General features: G+C 33.9%; 2 protein-coding genes across 2 annotated transcripts in view; both read left to right on the forward strand.

The window, feature by feature from the left end:
- Positions 1 to 306: 306 nt before the first annotated feature.
- LOC122638116 (UDP-glucuronic acid decarboxylase 1) lies at positions 307 to 3,393 on the forward strand. Its single transcript, XM_043830812.1, has 5 exons — positions 307 to 571; positions 1,615 to 2,229; positions 2,332 to 2,445; positions 2,646 to 2,966; positions 3,118 to 3,393. The coding sequence occupies exons 1-5, from the start codon at positions 511 to 513 to the stop codon at positions 3,384 to 3,386; spliced, it is 1,380 nt and encodes a 459-aa protein (XP_043686747.1). The 5' UTR covers positions 307 to 510; the 3' UTR covers positions 3,387 to 3,393.
- A 9,534-nt stretch (positions 3,394 to 12,927) lies between these two features.
- The window catches only part of LOC122638123 (extracellular sulfatase SULF-1 homolog), a 63,157-nt gene continuing 51,872 nt past the window's right edge, over positions 12,928 to 24,212 (forward strand). Inside the window, exon 1 of the mRNA XM_043830821.1 lies at positions 12,928 to 13,157. The gene's annotated coding sequence lies outside the window, so the exon portion shown is untranslated. The remainder of the gene's footprint in view (positions 13,158 to 24,212) is intronic.

The following is a 24,212-nucleotide window of genomic DNA, read 5'->3' on the forward strand; positions in this document are numbered from 1 at the left end:
AAGACAAACCGTAGAGAAATCTGAACATTTTTTAGAGGTTAACTTATCGACTGATGATACAACAAAACGATCCAATATATCCTCTAACAAACAACAAATCCTAATTAAAACGATCATATCGATCGATATATCAATCGATATGTTTTATTTCAACGATACGATTTCCTTTTATTCATCGTTTAATTTAAAGCGATAAATCTAAATTACGAGTCAAGTCGTATATGCATTTACATCGAACGGCCTATAGATGGCAGTATCTATACTACGTCAATAATCATTTAGTGTAGTAATCATACGCGATATCGTGATCTTTTAGCAAGGCTGTCGTGTATATGTCGTTACGCGTCGGGAGCTACTTCCGAGGTTATGTTCGTTCGAGTTGTGTTTTGAAAAATGCACGATCCACCTACGGTTTCTCTGTTTCGCGTAGGAAACCATATCGATGTGGTGGCACTCCAATGAGAACAGTGATCGAAATATATTAAAGTGCGACATGTGCAATACAAAAGCATGGTCATTACCCAGAGAAAGATGAAACAGCTTGCCCTATCCATCGTTTGTATTATTCTAGGTATGTTATTTCTTCTTCTTTTTCTTTTTTTTTTTTTTTTTTTTCTAACGAAACATGAAATTTATCATTGAATAATCGATGGTATTTTAATCGTTCGAACTTAAGATCGAGAGATTATCGCTTACTGCATTTTTATTCAAGAGAATTAAATTCATTTCGATATTGTAGAAAACGTTCGTTTGCATAATCGTATAATTGTTTTCGCGATCGTACGATTACGAAGACAAAGTATGTGAGACGCTAACGAAATAACGATGACGCAAGCCTACGATCTCTAATGTCAATGACAACATAACAATGAATCGTATTTTCTTCGTTCGACTTTATTATGTGTTTCTAAGGACAAAGCGACAGGGAAAAAAAAAAAAAGAAAAAGAAAAATAAACAATAAATAAGAACGATGATCGAACAGAAAGCCAATTGAAATTTTTATTTTTTTTTTCGATCGTTTTTTTCAAGTAATCGTAATAATAGATCGATGGTAGAAATTAGATATTAATTTATGACGACATTGCCTTATAGATATACACACTTATAGATAACAGTCTGTAATCCGTAATATGCGAGTAATACGAAGTCTGCCACATCCTACATCGTATAAAGAATTTTTCCATCGGCAAATTTCGCGCCAAATTTTGCTTCCATATTAATAAAGAAAAAAAGAAAAAAAAAAAAAAGAAAAAGTAAAAGAAAAAAAAAATATATATATATATTCGTAAAAAGTAAAAACAAATCGATAACGTCGATTAACTTTATCATTTATAATCTTGCTAAATCGAATTTCAAATTAGTTTCGAAATAAATACGAACCGATTTAGACTATCAACGACTCGTTCGTATTTCCGCGCGAAAATACAAAATCACGTATTACAACGATATAGCAAATATTTTTGTCGCGATATATCAAACTCTATTATTACCGTCTATTAAACTTTCCACTTATTCTTTGTTTTTAAAACGATAACGAAAGAAGAAATAAAAAGAAAATAACAAAGAAAATAACAAAGAAAATTAAATAATAAAAAAGCAGAAAACCCTTGCAGTTTTAGGATTCTACAAAGGTTTGGTAAGTACAGAAGACGAGGAAGATTTTTCTCCGTCGCGACAAACTGGTAACAAGGTAGAACGTACTAGCAAATTACAAAAAGAAAATGAAAACGAATTGCTACAAGAGAAGATCGAAGGTAGAGACGAATATGGGGGTAGACTTATCGATAGAAATACCGATATCAAGGACATCGAGGAAGCTAAAATTCGTATACGCGAGCTTGAAGGTAAATTACGTCATCTCGAAGCAAAAATTGAGAATCGGGTGCCGAAGGATTTTCCAACGGTGAAGTTCCTCAATTATAAAAATCGTAAAAGGATATTGGTTACCGGTGGAGCTGGTTTCGTTGGTTCTCATTTGGTCGATCGATTGATGTTAGCCGGTCACGAAGTTATAGTGGTAGATAATTTTTTTACTGGACGAAAGAGAAACGTCGAACATTGGGTCGGCCATGAGAATTTCGAATTGGTACATCACGACATCGTCAGACCATTGTATTTGGAAGTTGACGAGATCTATCATCTGGCTAGTCCAGCTAGTCCACCTCATTACATGTTGAATCCTGTTAAAACGATTAAAACTAATACACTTGGTACTATAAATATGTTAGGTACGTATAACGTTTTATTTTATAAACGAGTCTTCTTACGACTTCTTACGATATTATCGAAGATAGTAGATATATATAATATAATGTTTGAAAAAATTACAGGACTCGCCAAGCGAGTTGGCGCACGTGTATTAATTGCCAGTACGTCCGAAGTTTATGGGGATCCTAACGAGCATCCCCAGACGGAGACTTACTGGGGTCACGTTAATCCTATTGGTAGGTTTCTCTTATAATAATAATAATAATAATAATTATTATTATTTTGTAACTAATTTAATGAGGAAACGTATGTTCGATGTTACGTGAAAGAACGTAATTTCTCATACGATTGGCACGCTTTCGTTTTGATTTTTTTTTTATTCTTTTTTTTTCTATTTTTTTTTTCTCTTTTTTTTTTATGTAATATATCCATTCAGGTCCAAGAGCGTGCTACGACGAAGGAAAAAGAGTCGCTGAAACGTTAAGTTACGCCTACATGAGACAAGAAGGTGTGTCGGTACGAGTAGCACGAATTTTTAATACTTTTGGGCCAAGAATGCACATGAACGATGGACGGGTCGTATCGAATTTTATTCTCCAAGCTTTGCAAAACGACTCGATCACCATTTATGGCAATGGAAAGCAAACAAGGTCTTTCCAGTACGTCACAGATTTGGTAGATGGATTGGTTGCCTTGATGGCTTCTAATTATACGTTGCCCGTAAATATTGGTAATCCGGTTGAACACACCATCGAAGGTAAAGGAAAAACTTTGTAAATTATCTAACAGAAATAATAATAATAAAAAAAAAAAAAAATACAAAGAAAAATAAAAGATAGAGAAAGGGAAAAGAAGACAAAAAAAAATTAAGATTAACGTGCCTTTTTTTTTCTTTCCGATGCTTACAGAATTCGCGTTTATTATAAAGGATTTGATTGGTGGTACTAGTAAAATAGTTGAACTTGCCGCGGTAGAAGACGATCCACAAAGAAGAAGGCCGGATATTAACAGAGCAAAAAAATATTTGAATTGGCAACCGAAAGTTCCTTTAGCCGAAGGTTTGAAGAAAACTATCATGTATTTTGCGAAAGAATTGCAAAGAACAATGCACTCGCAAAAGGATAGTATTAAACATTCATCTTATAAAAATGATCATGACATAATAGATCATCTCTAAGAGTTGATTCTAAGAGTTGTTACATTCGTAATACCCATCTTTACAAGTGACAAAAGTTATCGTCACTGAGCCATGGACCACTATGTGCCAAAAGATTCCCCGTCCAATTCTGGATTCTACGATAATTTAGAAATTAATTGACACAGAATTATGATTAATTAGAGATGAAATCTTATCGATATGGAATTGCAGCTTTTAATACGACTAACATAAAATCGATTAAGGTTTAATTAATATTGTTTTGTAGCTTCGATGAAACATTAATTGTCTTTTCATTTTTTTTTTTTATTATTTATTAGTGCAAATAATAATGAAAATATATATATATATATATGTGTGTATGTATATTTATATGTATATATATATGTATGTATGTATGTATATATATATGTATATATATGTATATATATATATATATATATATATATATATATATATATAATTGCCTATTCTTGGATTAGCTAAGAAAATGAAATGAACTTTCTCTCTGTGTCTTTCTCTCTGTGTCGTTCTCTCTCTTCTAACCTTAATACATATTTACATTTTACATGTGTTTATTGTGTTCTTCGACGTCAATAATACACAATCAACGCTTAAAGTTAAATGCTACACAATACTGGTCCCATCGATTTTTTTGGGATATTATATATAGTATATATAATTTTAACGATATAACAATCGTAATGAATTATCATGTGATGAATAATACACGAACTGCTTGTTCTACTTATCTATTGATTAAAGAGATAAGTATAATATATATATATATATATATATGTATGTATATATATATATATATATATATATATATATATAGATAACGTTACATTGATTATACTTTAATTCTTTTGCTTCATCGTTCTAAAAGTAAGATCACGCGAAAGTAATTTTTGTATTAACGTTATAATTCTCCTATCGTGTGATTTATACGATATATACATACGTACAGACATATACGTATATACGTATATGTGTAGCATAAATCAAAATTTGAAGTACCTTCCGAGAGATGCTGATGTCTCGTTGAAAAATTAAATAAGTAATATTCTCTTTCACCAGACATTAACATCTTTAACGACGTTACTCCGGGTATTGATTTTTACGATTATAAACAGCGAGACTGCAATGCAACAGCGCAAAGAAAATCGGGAAAGTAATTTTATACGTTAAGCGTAATTGTATACTAAATACGTATGATTACAGTAAATCTGTAAAATAAAAAAGAAAAAAAAAACATTTCTTCGTTTGCCATCACCAATATATTATATGACGAAATTATTTATTATTATAATATTAATAACGCATGAAAAAAAAAAGAAAAAAAAAAGAAGCGAAAAAGAGAGAGAAAAGTGTGTAAAGTAGTTAATATAAAATTTATTTATTGTGTTTATATATTATATCGTCAAACTTGTAGGAATATCAATTATCGTAAACTTGGATATTTCTACTAATGCTAACTTACATTTAAATATTACTAACTAACTAGACTAATAACAATAATTTGTATCTAAATTTATTCAAAAGGTATATATATATATATAAAACATAATTGCGTTATTGTGTCAATTTTACGCGCTTAATGATTGTTCCCTTGTTTTTTTATATATACACATTTATAAATTATACGAGCATATTCTAATGGAAGGAAAAAAAAAAAAAAAAGAAAAAAAAAATTATATATATATATATCCAAGGTGTGACTAGTCTTCGTAAAAATAAATAAAATATTTCAAAGATCTTTATAAATCGTTGTAATATACTATTTCTATCTTCTTCTTTATTTATCTCTTTTTAGTTATAGATTATAATACTTCGAGAAATAAAAAAAAAAAAAAAAAAAGAAAGAAAGAAAGAAAGAAAAGAAAAAGTACGAATGGCGGGTCGATTCTTTTAAATATCAATTACTCCTTCTTTAAATAGTAACTAATATTTTCTTTCATCGTTGTAGCCTTGCAATTTCCAAAAAGAAAAAAAAGAGAGGAAAAAAAAAATAGATAAAATAGAGTCCGAAAAGTGTCTCGAAAAAGATAGCAATCGATTTTTACAAATCGTCTTTGAAACAGTTTTGACCCACCTAGAAATTTTCGGCCCACCCAGTTATATCGCTTGATTGAACGATATCGTGATAACGATTATTTTACTTCGTATCTAATGAATACGATGATCGTCGCGGTTTACATTCGTTATCTTGTATATCAAAGAAAGAGAGAGAGACAGAGAAAAATCTTTTACGTTTCATAGACTCGAGAGCATATACATACATACATACATATATATACATACATACATACATACATGTATATATACATACATATATATGGACGTCTCGCTACGAGGAATATCCGGAGACTTCCCTTACGCAACGTATCTCAGATTATTTTTGTTCTCTCTCTCTCTCTCTCTCTCTCTCTCTCTCTCTCTCTCTCTCTCTCTATTTCTCTCTCTCTCTTTCTCTTTGTCTCTCCTTCTCTCTTGGTTGAAGCTGATCAGACTAGATAATATTATAATTCCGTCGTGGACAACGAGCACGTAGATATTTCATGATACGGATTTCAGGACGAGCTTGTGAAGAATCGTTCGTGGCCGTTTAGATCGCATTTGAAGGGCCGATTGAACGTAATGGGTGACGCGTGGGCTCTCTGACAGGGCGCGCGTGGTCGTCCTGTCTCTTAAGAAAGAGAAGACTATATGCAAAAGATAATTTGTACGACGAGGAAAACGATAGAGAAAAGAGAGACAGAGAGAGAGAGAGAGAGAGAGAGAGAGAGAGAGAGAGAGAGAGAGAGAGAGAGAGAGAGAGAGATGGAAGAACGAGACGATGCGATTCTTAACGATAATCATCGCATCCGGGATATGTATCACAACTACGCTCGAACGAATACCAAAATGTCCGAAAGGTGAAGACTATGAAATATTTCAAGTTGACATAACTGACAACGAGAGATCCGCTTTTGTAATGTTTTCTTTCTTTTTCATTATTATTATTATTTTTTTTTTTCTGTTTTATCAAATTTTAAAGCCATGCCCAAGTTTTAATCCTCTATATAACGTCATGTTATATATTCAAAAGTTACATAATCGTATATCCGTATTCTTAAAATTTTATTTCATCATTTCGTCGATCAACGATATTTCAATGGTTAACGTATATACTAAAGGTTAATATTACCTAAGAATAATTATAAGTTATATTATAAATTATTTAAATTCTTTTTTCTTCTTTTGTATTTATTTAAACGAAACAAAATTCGATTATAGACGATTTATGAGGATTTATTACACGGAATTATATTGTTTCCCGAACGAACGAATATATTCCTTCGTGATCGATAAAACTATCCTCAGATAATTACCTCATATCATAGCAATTATCGATTCAATGTATGTATTTAAATATCGTCGAAGAAACTTCCTGTTTGCTAATGGGAGAAACGTTCGATCGACGTCATCGAGTAATAACACTTACTATCTATTTGCTGGTGGTCCAACGGCGAGTGATTCGATCTCTCTTACCTCCAACTGAGACATCGGATATTCAGGTAACGTAAGTTTAGTTCGAATAAAAAAAAAAAAAAAAAGGAAAAAAAAATAAAATAAAAAAATAAACGCAAAGTTTATCGTCGTCATTTATATATTACATATATATATATATACATACGGTATCTAGGAAACGTAATGGAAGCTATATTTTCTAAGAAACATAAAAGAGCTATATTTTTTAAGACTGATCTTTTCTACGTCTCTATATTTTAACTTTCGAAGAAAACGATTAGAATAGACACGTTGTTTTGCAATAGAAAACAACAATCTCTTAAGAGATAGATTATGTATTTTCTTCGTAAATTCATTTCTTAGAGAGAAGTACGTGTGGCTTACCTAGACCTCTATTAGAAAAGATGTCTCTCAGTAAATCGGCTAAGAGATCGGCACTGCGGTATTTCTTTTCAGTAGAAATTTACATTATAGATTCAACATGTCCGTTACGTGCAGGTGTCCATCTCCGCTTTTGTGCTTCCATTATGCATAATGCAGCGGAGCTTCTCTTGTTGGCTGCACCGTCGTGTCACGGATTCGAAGAGGGTCGGACTACTCGACATACATTCCCATACATGACGTTTTATACCTATATCTTTTTGTATTTTATACGTCTACCGTGTTGATCCGTTAGGAAGATGAAAGCAAATGAAAAAAGAAGAAATTCTTCACGAATTAAAATCGATCTTCTTTCCTTTTTTCTTTTTCTATAGCATGTCATTTGCATTAAAAAAGTGCGATGACGTTTAAAATTATTCGACAATACATCCCGCAGTTCTATTGTAATTGAAATCCAATGATAATATTTGACGAATGTTTAATAATTATTAACAGAACAAATATAGTACGATGTTCGAGAGATCGTCGACTCTTAAATTCTCTTCCACTTCGACGCCCTGCGATGGCGTTGATAATTAAAGTCTCCTTGATCACGCGTGTAAGTCCTCCTCATTCATTGCGCTCTATGTAATAACGATGCTTAGATACATTTGTTAAGAGATAATTACACGGCAACGATCGTTCCAAGCCACGCGGTTACGTTTAATTCGTGTTCAGAACATTTACCTGTTTTTATTATTCTAAACGAGTATTAACCATTTCTAATTGGAGGAGAAAAGAAAAACAATACGAACGTATATGTATATATAAAAAGCTATTCGCTTTATTTTTTTTCTTTTTTCTTTTTTTCTTTCCCTTTTTTTTTTTTTTCAATGAAAATAAATCTTATCGTATGTAGAAAGAAATTATTAAACTATATGAAACTTAAAAATTGACGAAAGAGAACTTGGTTCCCGTGTATATTCGTTCAAATCACTTTCTTCCTCAGTTAAATATAAACGATTAAAAATAGCCAATCAAGGAGAGATACTAACGGAAAGTAGAAGGGAAGCTACGTGATCACACTCTGACGAGACACTTCAACGTTGTTGTAAGTCGACGCTCTTGTGTTGGGACGAGCGTGCCAGTATGAGAGAAAAAACAATGAAGTGGCGTCGCGACGCCATGAAACGTTCCACTCAAATTATCGTGCACCATCTAGTCCCCCACTCTAATTGGCTATTTTCAACGATTTACACCGCGAACAAATTAGCTACATTCGTACTTACCAGTCTATCCTCCTTCGAGTAATCCTTCACCGAGTTCTAATGATCTCACCAACGGAGGACGATTGCTTATTCCCTACTGACAATAACAACGACGATGTATGTGCTTTTAAATATTCTAAAGTACCTTATCGAAAGTACTTACTCAATATTATTGTTTACGAGACTCGAGAGAAGAATGTGTACAAGATTTATGACCGTTAAAGCGCTCGTTCTTGTAACTTTTACAGTACTTTGATAAAATACGAGCCAAAGAGATAGATTTAATACTCTGTGCTATAATAAAATTAATAATTAATAATATAATAATAAATAATAAACTGGTTTTTGTATAATAAAAAAGTTAACTGGTTTGATACTTTGTGTGTGTGTGTGAACTCGATCAAGGATCAACGAAGAGGATACCAAAGTTTATGATTATTCTTGACCAAGCCAACTTTCTTCCAGATTGAGTTTGCAAAAGGCTGTTAACTTATCATCTGGTCGAGGAACGCCACGACCACCCGAGCTAATCTCAGCAGTATCGCAAATATCACGACGTTATCGGTCGATGTCCATTGCTAAGCTAAGTTCCCAGTAAACGCAGCAAATGTTTTATGTATCTACTATATAACATTCATATAGTAAGCTTTGAACGGGGATTAGTTATGCATGCGGGTTGAGTAAGACAGCTAAGATGATGCAGGAAAGTGCTCGAGAACGCGAACGCACTTAAAAAACGGTCTTCGGTCTTCCACGTTCGAACAAGTGTCAAGAAGAAGAAGAAGAAGAAGAAAAAGAGAGCTCCCAAGGTTTCCTTCTCACGAGAGAAGAGAGAACACGCGAGGAAGACCTGCAGAAAAGAAAAATCGAGTCTGCGAGTAAAAAGGTGCAACTTCCTCGATGGTGTCCACTCGATCGCTTTACCAGCTTCTCCTTTCAAAAGGAACGACGATCCACAAACATATCTCGTTCTTTGTGATCCACGATGAAGATCCTTCTCGCCATTTCTATCGCACATTTGTGAGAGAAAATAATCGAAACTTTCGAAACGTAGTTGTTGACTCAACACATTTTATCTGTTAAATCACGATAACCTTTTATATTTATTTGAGATATATAAACTTGCAGATATACATATATTACGAATAGATAATATTTATGTATCATAGTTAATAATTCGATCGAATTTTTTCAAGTTAATTTTGATGACATTGAAAATTATTGCAATTTTTTGTTATGCGGGTAATAAAGTAATTTGAGAAAAAAAAAAAATAAAAAAAGGTACAATGAACGATAAATCTTTATCGATGTCGTTTCGTGTACTCAAGTGTAATATATATCTCGTAATCGTTCGGATTAATTCGATATTATCAAGATATTAAAAATCATTTTGTTGTTTATATGTTTAATAAAATAATCTAATAAAAAGTAATATAGACACGCACACGTACACACACACACACACATATATATATAAATATGTCTTTGCTATCGTTCCGTGTATTCAGTCCTTAACGTTTTATTGATAAGACTATTAAATTCTTATTACCACACACGTCTACTTTCAACGATCGTTTAAGAAACGACAAAAGCTCTCGTAAAGATCTAAGTTTCTCTTATGGTGAGCTCACGAACGTTTGGACGATAATACCAGTAATATTCGAGAAGTATAGTACAGGTGTGGTAATTCGCTCGACCAGGTGAGGGTGTAACGATAGAATAAACGTGTATGTAGCGTCAACTTAATATTTTGCTAATAAAATATCTTTTATATATATATATATATATGTATATATGTATATTATATGAATGTATGTATATACGTATATACTATCGAAACACCCGGTGTAGGATATGTACGAGCGTTTTATAGGCAACGCGAGCATTACGATCCCGACCAATACTAATTTTCGTAAAAGCTTTACGTCCACATATTCGAGCTCGATGTACCCGATATTATTATCGTGCAATGACCTGCCTACCGTACGAACCGACGGACGAACCATCAACTTGCGATTTTATAACAACGATCACGAATACTTTTTCTCTTTGTTTTCATTGTATATACTACACAATGTAATATACACATATGTATCTATATAAACGATATTTTCTATCAAGATATTAAATCACACAGTTGAGCATCAATTTCTATTACGATTTGAATTTGTCGCGCTTTTTCTTTTTTTTTTTTTTTTTTTTTTTTTGCTAAAATTTAACTTTGACTGTGTATACTAATAAGTATAATGAAACAAATGTTGTAACAATTATAGCAATTAATTATATTTATATTTCTGAAAAAGAAAAAGAAGAAAAGATTGATTACGTATAAATTTATATTACGATTTGAATTTCGTACGATCTTTTTAATCTTTTTTGATACGTTAAAAGCTCGATAAAACGAATGATACTAATTAATTAGCATTTATGTACTAGCATTAAAACAAGAGAAAAAAAATTGATCACATAAATTTCTATTATGATTTGAATATTTATAATAAGTTTATTATAACAAATATATAGCACGTATTAATTCATTACATTCTGATTCTTCGAAAAATATATTTATGATTCATACAACATTTCTATTACGATTTGAATTTCGCGCAATTTTCTAAACTAACCTATCAATCGGTATATTAATAAGTCTAATAAATCAAATATATAGCTCTTCTCTCTCTTTCTCCGAATTAATTATTAATGATATTCATTTTTCTAAGAAAAAAAAAAAAAACCAGATAATAAAACTTGATCTATCGATTTGTGTGAAATTAATTCGACAGTTAACACGTCAACCCCATATCGTATACATTTTCTAAAGACGTCATCGTTATCATAATCCGAAGAGAAAACAAACGACGATGAGTTTATTGGGGTTCGTTTCTAGTGAAACGGTTCCGTCACGAGATAAGATTTTATATGGATCTAAAATTGTTCTCACGTAGGGAGATCTCATTTTCTTTTTTTTTCTTTATGTATGTGTACGTGTGTGTATGTATCTGTGTAAAAAAGAAACACTGTAAGAATTATTATCTGCGAGCATAGAGACATGCTGATGTTGCAGTGTCTGAGAATCATAAGAAGAAAGAAAAATAATAATAATAATAAGAAGAAGAAGAAGAAGAAGAAGAACCGAACCAGAAACGCTTATCATGGTAAGATCGATCGATTGTTATCATTTACCTTATTCATCCTGGTTTCTCAGTAGAATCGAGGAAGAAGAATAAGAAGAATAAATGTCATTAGCGAAAAATACATCTTGTCATCTTGTCGAAGATGGGCGCCATTTTGAAATCTTTTTTACGTACACTAACACATATACATAGATGCTTATATACATATGCGTTGACCGTGAAGCGATTACTTAATGCTCGGGACAATTAACCTCACTTCTTATACATAGTATATGTAGTATATAGAAAACCGATGATTTATCGAGACACGCGGAAACTTATTGAACCTTGCACGTTCCGAGAGAGAAAGAGAAAGAGAGGAAGAGAGATAGAGAGAAAGAGAGAGAGAGAGAGAGAGAGAGAGAGAGAGAGAGAGAGAGAGAGAGAGAGAGAGAGAGAGAGAGAGAGAGTGAGAGGTAGAAAGCAAGAGAAGAAGAGAGAGGAAGAGAGATGGGTATATATACACACACACACATATATATATAGATATACTATTAACGGATCTAAGAAATGAAGAGAAAGAGAATATATGAAAATGAAAAATTAGATTTACATAAGAAAAATCTTTTGGTATCTATTCGTGTCTTTTTCTAAAAGAGTTAAAAGGAAAGAAAAAGAAGAAAGAGAGAAAAAAAGAGCGTTCGTTTTTCTCATATGTAAGGGTTCGGAAACAGTAGGTAGGGTCGAGAGTCGTGTACTTACCAGAGGATCGTCGAGCCCTAGATGAGAAGAAGAAGGACGGGGATAGTGCGTAGAGGATGGTAAGACTCGAGGAGACAGATGCACTTGGCACTCGGTGTGCAGCACGCTTCGGCTGACCAGCGTAGTCGTACGGCGCTGCCAGCGATAGGAGCAGCTGTTTCCAGGCTGGAGCGCTTTCAAACTCAGTTCAGTCTCGCTGCGATCGCCGATGCGGTCGGATCGTCGCATTTACGTATCTTACGTTTTACGACGGTCTTCTTCTTCTTCTTCTTCTTCTTCCTCTTCTTCTTCTTCTTTCTCCTTTTTCTCGTGATTTCTTCTAACTCGTTAACCTGGATATATATGTATATGTATATGTATATGTATATGTAGGAACAACGTGTTAGTCACTGTTTACTTCTTCCTCGCGTATATCCGTATATTAACTTCTCGAGTTAATTGTAAATTTGTTTTTCATTCTTTTTTTTTTCTTCTTCTTTTTGCTCTATCCCTTTTTTCTTTCTTTCTTTCTTTCTTTCTTTCTTTCTTTCTTTTCATCTTTTTTCTCGTGTAAATCATCGTAAGGTTGGCCCCATTAGTCGGCAAAGAACGCGGAGAGACGAAGATCCATCGTTGGAGACCGTACGAGAGATCGAAGTATTTCCATAGAGGAAGACAGATTTGGTAGAAGTAAATAGACAAAGAAGAAGAAGAAGAAGAAGAAGAGTAAGAATAACAGGGGAAAAAAGAAGAGAAGAGAAAGAAAGGAGACAATTCGTCGAATACTCCGGTCGAAGGTAAGCCGAGTATCCGTTTTGGCGCGCCAAATACGACGTTTTCGTATTTTTAGGTTAGTCTCGCGACACGACTTTGCGACTTCGTACCGGCAACTTACGTACTTACGTACGTACGTACGTACGTACGCACGCACGCTTGATTTCAAAACGACGCTCGCTCGATCGTTTCTTTTTTCTTTTTTTTTTTTTTTCCTCGAGAAGAAAATAAGAAACAACAACAACAACAACAAAAAAAGAAAGAAAGAATGAACGTACGTAGTACAATTTATTACCACTACAATTACAATTTGTAAACATGTTTTTTAACACACAACTGTGTAATCGTCACACCGTTCGTGAAAGGCAAAGTTTTTTAATCGTGACTCAATTGTTTTCCCAAATGGCGCGATAAAGATTCAGAAGAGAAACTTTCTTTTTCGTTGGACGTTAAGTATATATGTTGGATGTATGTATATATGTATAATAAGTACATATATACATACATATGTGCGTGTAGCGATCCTTTACGTCGAGAACGGTAAGATTCGGTTTGCTCGAGTAATCGTAAACCGTCGGGAGATAAACGATCCGGTGTCAAAACCGCGGTAGGTGCTTTTACGTTGTGAACGTATAGAGGTGGTTTCTCTGGGACGAAAAAATGAAGAAAATCAAAAAGAAAAAAAAAAAAAAAAAAAAAGAAAAAAAGAAAAACAGAACTATTGTTCGAAAAGGTATCGTGTCACGCAAACTAACCATTTCTATTTGGATTATTCGTATCTTTTATATTTATTTATTTATTTATTTATTTATTTATTTATTTATTCATTCATTCATTTATAGATTCTTCATTCTCGTAAAATAAAAAGTTTTTCTCTCATATAATTTACTCTGGTCGCGTACTCTCGATCGGTGCTAATATATACATACATGCATAAATAAATGGAGAATAAAACCGAGAGTAATTTTATTCGGCCGATTCTCGTGCTAAACAGATAGACAGAAAGAGAGAGGTAGATAGAGAGAGAGAGAGAGAGAGAGAGAGAGAGATAGAGATAGAGATAGAGATAGTGTCATGGCGTCGAAGTTTTTTATAGAACGCTTCTCGTTGCTGCTTCTCCGTCTCTTTGTTTTTTTCTTCGCTTCGTTTTTTTTTCTTCCTTTCACGTTTTTTCTTCCTTTTTTTCGTTATGTTTTTACAAGGAACTAAGTAGGTGGGGGAGAAGGCGCGTGCGAGAAGAGCTTCGATCGTTGAAACGACAGGTGACAAAGGCAACGAGACCCATGCTCTTCTATGTATATACGTACTTGTATAGAACGAGCGAGAGAGAGAGAAAAAGAGAAAAAGAGAGAGAGGGAGAGAGAGAGAGAGAGAGAGAGAGAGAGAGAGAGAGAGAGCAGACTCGAAAGAGAGCGTGCGTGGTATTGACACTTGTCATTCGACGACGGCCAGCCACCGTTGCTTTTTTCTCTCTACGTTTTATCTTCCACGCTCTTTTACGTTGGCAGAATAGCTTTTTAAATCTCACCACTCGCGTTTTCTCGTTCATATGCAACATACATACATACATCGTATATACGTACATACTTACGTACGTACCTATATATGTATATATGTATGTATATATGCATGTATATATGTATGTATATATGCATGCATGTATGTATGTATATATACGTGTGTGTGTGTGTGTGTGTGTATCAAACACTACGCACGCGAATCCGTCTTGCATTGCTTTCATTCGTATAAGCACGACGAGTACCCGTCGTCCATTTTTTTTCTCCTCTTTTTTCTCTTTCTTTCTCTTCTTTCTTTATTTTTTTTTCTTTCTTCTTCCTTTTTTTCTTTCCTTTTTTGTTATTTATTCGCGAGGAAGCATTCAAATTACCACCACGTATCGCTACCGCCGAAAAAATCCAAACCAACCACCTCGACTCACTTGGCTACAAACTCCCACCTTCCTCTTTGTATTTTTTTTTTTTTTTATCTTTCTCTCTAACGAACCTAATTGAAAAGTAAGTATCCTCCTTTTGCTTTTGTCCGTTGAAACCTCATTCTAGATTTATTCGTTATTCTAATGACGATAAATTAATCTCTTGGAGTACTTATATTAATACTAAAATAAAAAAAGAAGAGCTATATATTAAAAGTAAAAAGGAAAGAAAGAAAGAGAGAAAGAAAGAAAGAAAAGGAAGAAACGATGCTAATGACAAATTTGAGAATTTATCGACGCAGAATTAATTAACTCGTGTTGGAAAATTCATTATATGTTTATCTACAAATTAATAAACACATACATGTATATATACACACACAAACATATATATATATATATATATATGTATAATATAAATTATGGTATAAGTTCCATATTATATGGTATGTATATTTGGAACTGAAAAAAAAGAAAGTAAAAAAAGAGAGAAGGAAAGAAACAGGTTATACAGAAAATTAATTAAAAAGTAACGTGAATGCCAGCATAAAAATGATCATAGTAAATGACATGTGTTCGATTCAAGCGATCAATCACTTTTCTAATACGTCAGAGTCAAAAGTCGTTTTATAAAAAATATACACACACACACACACACACACGTACGTACGTACGCGTACATACACACGTACGGATGTGAACGTGTATTAAAGAAAAAGAAAAAAAGTAGTGGAAGAAGACAAAACACGTGGTGTACTTGGAACAAGTACGATCTATCTATCGTCGCGTGGATCAAGTTGTCTGATTGAGTTTAATACGCTATACGTTATCTATTTTCTTCGATTAATCACCATCAATCTCACGCGTAGACTTTGTTTCATTTCTCATCTATACATGTACATACAAATACATACGTACATACTCGATCGATCTTGAATAATCGAGTTCGTGTACGATTTCAATTACTCCTCTTATACTTTTTCATTTTCTTTCGCATTACGTTTAATATTAATCTCCTACGAAGTATCTTATCTCTTGTATCTTTCATATCGCGTAGTATACATACCTTGTGTATTTCGCATCGTTCCAATATACAAACTTATTTTCTTCAAACGAACCGCGTTTGTCAATGCAAATCTTCCAATCGATCGATCGATCGATCGTTATCGTAGTTGTCGTTGTCGTTGTCATCATCGTTGTCGTCGTGTTATCAAACGCAAACATCCTTTCATCTCTCTCTCTCTCTCTCTCTCTCTTTCTCTATTTCTGATAGAAGAAAAGAAAGAAAGAAATAGAAAAAGTGGATGGTTGGGAGTAGGAGGCGATAGAAAGAGAAGGAGAGTAGAAGAAAAATAACAAACACGAAGAGAGAACTCGTCTTTTAACGCTTCTTCAAACTCGTCGTCTTTCGTTCGAGAAGACGAACAAATTGTTTACTCGACTGCGTCGTTAAGATTGCCGAAGGTAAAGTGGAGTTAACAAAAGAAATGAAAGAGATGAAGAAGGAGGTGGATGATGACGTGAAGGAAGAGGAAGAGGAAGAAGTCGGTCGACTCGTGTTTAAGAGAAAACGCTTGCCGCGGAGAATCGTTTAAAAGCAGAAAATCTCGGAAGTTTCGAGCGGAAGATAAATTTCGTGGCTTACGAGTAAAGAGGTAGGGGAGGGCTCGTGTACTTATTTGTCGCTTATTTTCGCTAACAGCAGAGGACGATGACGACGATGACGGCGCCGTTAAGTGCTGAATCTTGTTTTAAACGAAATTTCGCTTACACGCTCTAACGCTTTTCGAAACCCTTCGGTCGGATCGGTTTACTTAGTAATCTGAGATTTTTTTTCTAGATTAAACGGACCATTAATCGTACTTATCTCTTCGAGTCGTATTTCTTTTCTCTTTTATTTTTTTCTTTTATTTATTTATTTATTTATTTATTTTTTTTTTTTAAATATCGGAACGCGTATTACAAGGATACACGTATTATTACATCTTCGAGATATATCTCGTTTAGAAAAATATCGAAGAAAAATTAATTCGAAATTATGATTTCATTGTATTCGCACAGATAACGATCTTTTCCTTTAATTGGATAAATTCTTTGATCCTAGTAAAATATTTGCGTCTTTAGATATTTGATCTTAATTAAGATACGTGAAATTATTTGTCTTAACTTATCTATCGAACTGTTATGTCGGATATCGTTTTACACAACATTCAAATTCTTTTAGTCGAATTTACTTAGATGTGTATTCTTGTAATCTTAAAGATATTTCACTCGTAAAATCAGCGATTCGAACTATTTGTCGGATATTTTATTAGTAACGTTCACTTTTCATCGAATTTATTGCGCTTGTATCTAAAGTACGAAAACAAAAATAAATAAATAAGAAAGAAAGAAAAAAAGAAAGAAAGAAAGAAAGGCGGTTCTCTGTTAGTACTTGGAATACATTTTTTGAAAGAGGAAAGAAACAGAAGAGATAAAAGAAGTTAATTAAATGAGATAAGACAAGATTTCTTAGTATGTTTCGAAGTAATGACATTAAAATTAAAAAGAAGAAGAAGAAGAAGAAGCAGAAGAAGAAGAAGAAAAAAGAATGTGACGATAATTCGATAATGAATTTAATCGACAACTCACATTCGATTTTCGTTGAACCGTAACTCACAAATATATACCCCTATATATACCCCCCCCCCCCACACACACACACACAAATACATATATTCGAACGCACGTTGGTATTTGCGTATTTAAAAAAAAAAAAAAAAAAAAGAAAGAAAGAAAAAGAAAAAGACAAAAAAGAAAAAAGAACGGTTGAACGCGAGAACCGCTTGAATACGCGAGAATACGCGATAAATGCGAATTTTCAATGCGTCTCTTTCTGCGTGCACCATAAGATTTACGTTCTTGCGGAAAAGAGGAACGTTTAAAAGCAATTTATATCCGCGTTCGAGCGAATCGAGATAAATACAAATATGCCGTAGATTTTCTGACGATCGAAAGGGGGTTGTGAGACGGGGGGAGGGGGAAACGGGGAGTAGTTGGCAGGAGGCAGGAGTAGAATACACGCTCACTTCTCGCAAATACTCGCAGCTTTAGTATTGAAAATACTAAATCCAAGTTTAAAAGGTCCGCAAAAGCACGTTGCGGACAAAGGAGCGGAATAATTTATCGCGCGTGCTTTCAACCGTGTGCCATATTCTCTCTCTCTCTCTCTCTCTCTCTCTCTCATTCTATCTATCTATCTATCTATCTATCTATTTATCTCTCTCTCTCTCTCTTTTTCTCTTTCTCGCTCTTACCCCTCGAATTTCGTTTCCATCGATGCATTAGACGAGTAAACACAATTTTTCTTTCCTCTTCTTCCGTCGAAGAAAGAAAAGCAGTCGTGCTGACGCTCAGATTTTGTTCCAAAACGTTTTACCATTTTTTTTTTTCATTTTGCTTCTTCTTCTTCTTCTTCTTCTTCTTCTTCTTCTTCTTCTTCATTTAATTTTTTCCTATCTTTTTCGGAATACATTCGTGAGAGAACAAGTACGTGTTACGTTGCATGCGTAATTGTCGAATAATTTATATTCGAGTTTTCCTCCGTTTTTTTTTCTTTTTTTTTCCTTTTTTTCTTTTTAATGACGTTATCCCGTCGTTCGTTAAGAGACACACTACGAATGTAATAACTTTTATGATTCATTTAGATCTATCTTCTTTTACTTTATGATTTCATTTATTTACAATCTGTAAAATCATTTGCAGTATCTCTTCAATGATAAATGATCTTCTCTCTCTCTCTCTCTCTCTCTCTCTCTCTCTCTCTCTCTCTCTCTCTCCCTTTTTCTCTTTTCCAACGACGTCGATTATCTCCTATCGAAATTAGTCCTATCGATTTCTCTCGACTATCGCAAATTTTTGGCAACTGACGACTACATTTCCAAGTCTCGTTCGTCGCTGGCCAAGAATCGTTAAAAAGAGAGAGAGAAAAAAAAAAGAAAAAGAGAAAAAGAGAAAACGAAAGAAAAAGGACAGACAGAATTTATTTGTTTTCATTTCTTTTTCTTTTTCCCTCTTTTTTTTTGTCCTTTTTAATCTGCGATCAACCTCAATTTTTTTTATACAGTTTTTTATCGATCCGATTGGAAGAGAAAGATCGGTCATGGGAATAATAATTCGTGAAATAATATGTAAATCGATTGGATCCATTCCTTCTTAACCCCCTATCTAAACTCTTACCCTCTACCTTCCACCCTCTTTTGGTTCGAACAAACGTTTTCGCCGTTTCGATGGCAAAGGTGTTAAATTCCATTGGACCGATTCCCATGACTCTCTCTCTCTTTCTTTATAAGTCAAGTTTAGACCGCCCATGGCGAAGCCATTGTAACTGCCGTCAGTCCGATATCCATACGGTCGCTTTCACAGCTCACAGCTCACCTTTCTCTTCTTCTTTTTCTCATTTTTTTTTGCCCTCTCTCTCTCTCTCTCTCTCTCTCTGTCTCTCTGTCTCTCTCTCTCTCTCTCTATGAACTTTTTTTTTATCTCTCTTATCGTTGATTCGAAATGTAACGTTCCATGAAATTTTACAAGGACTTTACTTTATCGTCCTTTTTTCCAGCTCCTCGAAAAGACGAGAATTAATTTTCAATCGATTCTTCTTTCTAATACCATTTATCGATCTGTCGATCTATCGAGGGTAGACAAATTTTTTCATGAAGGCGATATCATCGAAGTCGACGGAAAATAATGACACGATGATTGAGATTTAAGACGTTTGGGATTTAAGAAAAAAATTCTTCTTCTTCTTCGTGTCTCGATAGAAAAAATCTCTATCACTGGCCATTGAATATCTCGAGAGAATGAGAGAGAGAGAGAGAATGAGAGAGAAAGAGAAAGAGAGAGAGAGAGAGAGAGAGAATAAGAGAGAAAGAGAAAGAGAGAGAGAGAGAGAGAGAGAGAGAGAGAGAGAGAGAGAGAGAAAGTATGTCCACTTAAGAAAATCGACAGTTTAATGGAGCTTTAACGTCCGAACTTTGGTGAGATAATCGAATTGTTAGGATTTAATCGCCTTTCGGATATGGAATTAAGAGGATGCTGCGTCCCGCCCTCTTGTCACCTGCCATACTATATAAAGTCGACTTGAAGCTAATCCTCGCTCGTTAATCATCAACCTTTTCTTCCTTTTCTTTCTTCTTCTTCTTTCCAATGTATCTTTTTATTTTTTTAATTTTTTACTTTTTTTTATCTTTTTTGTTTTTTGTTTTTTTTTTTATTTATTTTCATATACTTTCTGTTTTATTCCAACCGCGTGAAAGCTTTTTCACGTATCCATCAAAATTATATATTTGTCAATTGTTGTTCGCGAATGCGATCGATCAATCGATAAAATGAAATATTTTCTTTTCTTTCCTCTCTTTCTCTCTCTTTCTTTCTTTTTTCTCTCCATGTGAAAATAGATTTTAATTTAAATATACATTTACGTATATGGTATATATTTACATCGATGTTACTGAAAGATATAACAAATTACAATTATAAAGATAATTTTCCGTACCTTTGGAAAGCGGGAGTTCGACGATTATTGCAATTATTTCTTAATTTTGTTAACTTGATCATTTTTCGATTGTAATCGGAAAATGAAATCTTTTTTCGTTATATGGCAATATAACAAATTTAATTACACGCACACATCTTTACATATTTATATATTTATTTATTCATTGTTCGCTGATGTCACTGATGTTTTTTCGAAAGAGATAACAAACTCCCACTATAGAACTAATTTTCATAACACCTTTGCAAAGCGGAAGTTGCGAAGACTCTTGGAACTTATCCAAGTATCCTCTCTCTCTCTCTCTCTCTCTCTCTCTCTCTCTCCTTTTCTCCCTCCCTCTCCCTCTCTCTCATACACATACCTTTCTTATCTCGTACGTTGCATTTACTTGGTAATTACCCAAAGTCATTACGACGTCGGCCGTCGCCTATCGAGATTTTTCATCCCTTTCCTTTAGGATCGTCGACCTTTGCATGCTTTTCTTTTCCATCTTTTTTTTTTCTCTTTCCTTTTTTTTCTCGACCTAACGTATAGGTGCAAAGAGGAGAGGGTGTTTCTCCTAAAAACTTTTAGAGGGTGGCAGCTGGCAGGTGTCGAAGTTAAGGAGAAAGGAGGAAGAAGGTGGGGTTGAAGTTGAATCTGAAGGTGGAGCTAGAGGTTGGATGTAGAGGAAGGTGAGGTAAAAAAAAAAAAAGAAAAAAGATAAAGAAAAGAAAAAAGAAAAAAGAAAAAATTCGAAGTCGTTAGGTCTCTCGACCAACAACGTCGACGTCGGTTCGCTAACATTTTGGCGTGCACTTGACTTCGCCATCGCTCTTTCACTTCCCACCACCCTCTCATCCCTTCTTTCACCCTCTCTCTCTCTCTATTTCTCTCTGTTAACTACTTTTTACACATTTGTAACATAAACGTCGCGATTCCTTTCGTAAAACGTCATCACTTTGAAATAACATCGAGTGATTATTTCAATGGAGAATCAACCGTATTTATCCCTTCATTCTGTATTCCTAATTTTTATTAAACTTTGAAAATGACCTATTTATGCGTCACTCGCTCCTTGTTAATCTTTTTTTTTTTTTTTCTTATTAGATCTCATCTTTTTAGCTTGCTTAAATCGAACGTCTCGGGCGAATATCGAGCGACGTCACTTTTAAATTTCTCTTCTTCTTCTTCTTATTTTTTTTCCTTTCTTCTTCCCTCTTCTTCTTCTACTCTATCCTCATCATCTTTCTTTTTCACATCTCGAGGCTCGTGACTTCAAACAAATTGCATATTCTCGAGGACGGCGCCACAGCGACAAGACGTTTACCATGTTCCAATCTCTGTATTCATTTAGCTTCTCGTTTATCTCGTTGTCCTTTTTTTCCTTTTTCTAAATTCAATAAGTTTCCGGGAATATAATTGTTATCGAGGAAAATAATATGACACCGTTATGTCTCTATATGAAATATAACGTATTATTATAACCTTTACACTTTCATAGATCAATATGAATTTCAAATGGAAATATCTACTCGCATAACTTTCCTTTTGATTTTCTAATGACAGGTTATTCTCGTATACGATGCATGTCGGAAGATGAAAAAGAGAAATTCCATGGAAACGTTCAAAGGATCTAACAGTTCTTCTCTCTCTCTCTCTCTCTCTCTCTCTCTCTCTCTCTCTCACTCACTCGAATAGAGCTATTGTTATATGGACGACATTTTCTCGTCAAGTTTGTCAGTAGAGTTTCGTACCTGGTTGGACGAGCATATCTTACACTCGAATGAATGAAGAGCATCTGTGCGATGGAGGAAAAGAAGAAGACTACGATCTTCGTTCCATCCTCTCTTCCAGGTAGGATGACCATATGGCGAAGTCTTTCGATCTATGGGGATTTGGGATCTTCTTGCTATGGACCACCTTCGTACGAAACTATCCTCAAGTTTTATACGCGAATATTTCTCTTTTTCTTGATTTCCTTTTTTTTTTTCTTCCTCTCCATTACTAAGATATCAGCCATCTTGTTCTTTTCTTTTATTTTCTTTCTTTCTTTTTTTTGTTCATCGTCTCAAGATTGTTTCACTGACTGAATTTCGAGTAATTCTTTAGGAATGGATCCGGTTAGGACGGAGGAGCCAAGTACGCTAAGTTTTCAAGTACGCTCGTAAAGTTTTAATTAATACGGTGCTACGAAGTACTGCCGCGGCTGTAGTCGCGAGTCTCTCTCTCTCTCTCTCTCTTTCTCTCTCTTTCTCTCTTTCTCTCTTTCTCTTTCTCACTCTTAAGAATAGGTAACAAAAAAAGTAACGCTCGAGTACATCGCAGACGCGCGACTTTTCAAGTGGAAAGTCTTATCGACGAATTTACGAAGCTTTCTTCGTCCCTTTTTGTTTTGTTTTATTTTTTCTTCCCTTGAGTCTTTTTTCCCTTTCTTTCCTTTCCTTTCCTTTTCTTTTCTTTTCTTTTCTTTTCCTTTCTTTTCCTTTCTTTCTTTCTCTTTTCTCTTTCCCTTGTCCTTACTCTCGACGACGAGGAGTTATAAAGAACATTGAAAGACGATCTTTTTAACAATCCTCATCGTATCGTAACTTATAATTATTATCATCGTTATAATTTAAGTAACAATTCGTTAAGTTCGTTCAATTGTAATGGATAAAATCGAATGAGAAAGTTACATAATATTTTCATTCATTTCTTTCCTTTTCTCTTCATTTCTCAATTTCTTTCTCTACTTATTTTCTTCCTATTCGCGTTTGTCGCTTTTCGAACGGTCGTAGAAATCTTATTGAAACTTCATTTTCTTTTTTTTCTTTTTATTTATTTACTAAATTATTTCATTCGGGACTAACTTGTGTCTCGTCTATTAGAATCGTATCGAAGAATAATAAGATTCGTATAAAAGAAGATAAAGAAAAAAAGTTAAGAAAAAAAAAAAAAAGAAGAAAAAAAAAGAACATGAAAAACAAAGAAACAGCAAGGAATGGAAAAAAATGGGAACGATTTTTTAATTATTTAAAAGACGTAGGGTTTCGAAACCATCTCAGACGCAACCAGGAAGTATTATAACGACATCACGCAACAGTAGATCTTCTTCGTAGGTAGGAATAATCCCTTATAACGACATTAGATATACACGATCGGTGATGTGTACTCTGACTCAGAAGCTTTGTAATGCTTACCCCTCATTGTAAAGAGCAATACGATTGCCTTCCTTGCTGTCCCTCCTCAACGACGATAAACTCACTCGTTTCTAATCATATCTATTCATTCTCTCTCTTTCTCTTTCTCTCTCTATCTTTCTGTCTCTCTCTCTTTCCATTTTTTTTTTTTTTTTCCATTAGAATCGACATGGAGAACTTTCAGTTCAATACTATCCACGATCATTACCTTTCCACTACTACTACCACTGCTACTATTACTACTACTATTACTATTACTATTACTAGCACGTCGTGTAACACGTTATCTCGCTGCATTACAAGTTTCAAATGCAAATGTACGAAGATAGATATATTACTTCTTCCTTTTTATTCTGATTTATATTCTTCGTATAACGTTCGAAAGTTAACACCGAGATAAATCTTTTAACCGAGTTGTATACCGAGAAAATTTTATTTTATTTTATTTTAT

The sequence above is a fragment of the Vespula pensylvanica genome, chromosome 2 (assembly GCF_014466175.1).
Source record: "Vespula pensylvanica isolate Volc-1 chromosome 2, ASM1446617v1, whole genome shotgun sequence".
NCBI classification, from domain to species: Eukaryota; Metazoa; Arthropoda; class Insecta; order Hymenoptera; family Vespidae; genus Vespula; species Vespula pensylvanica.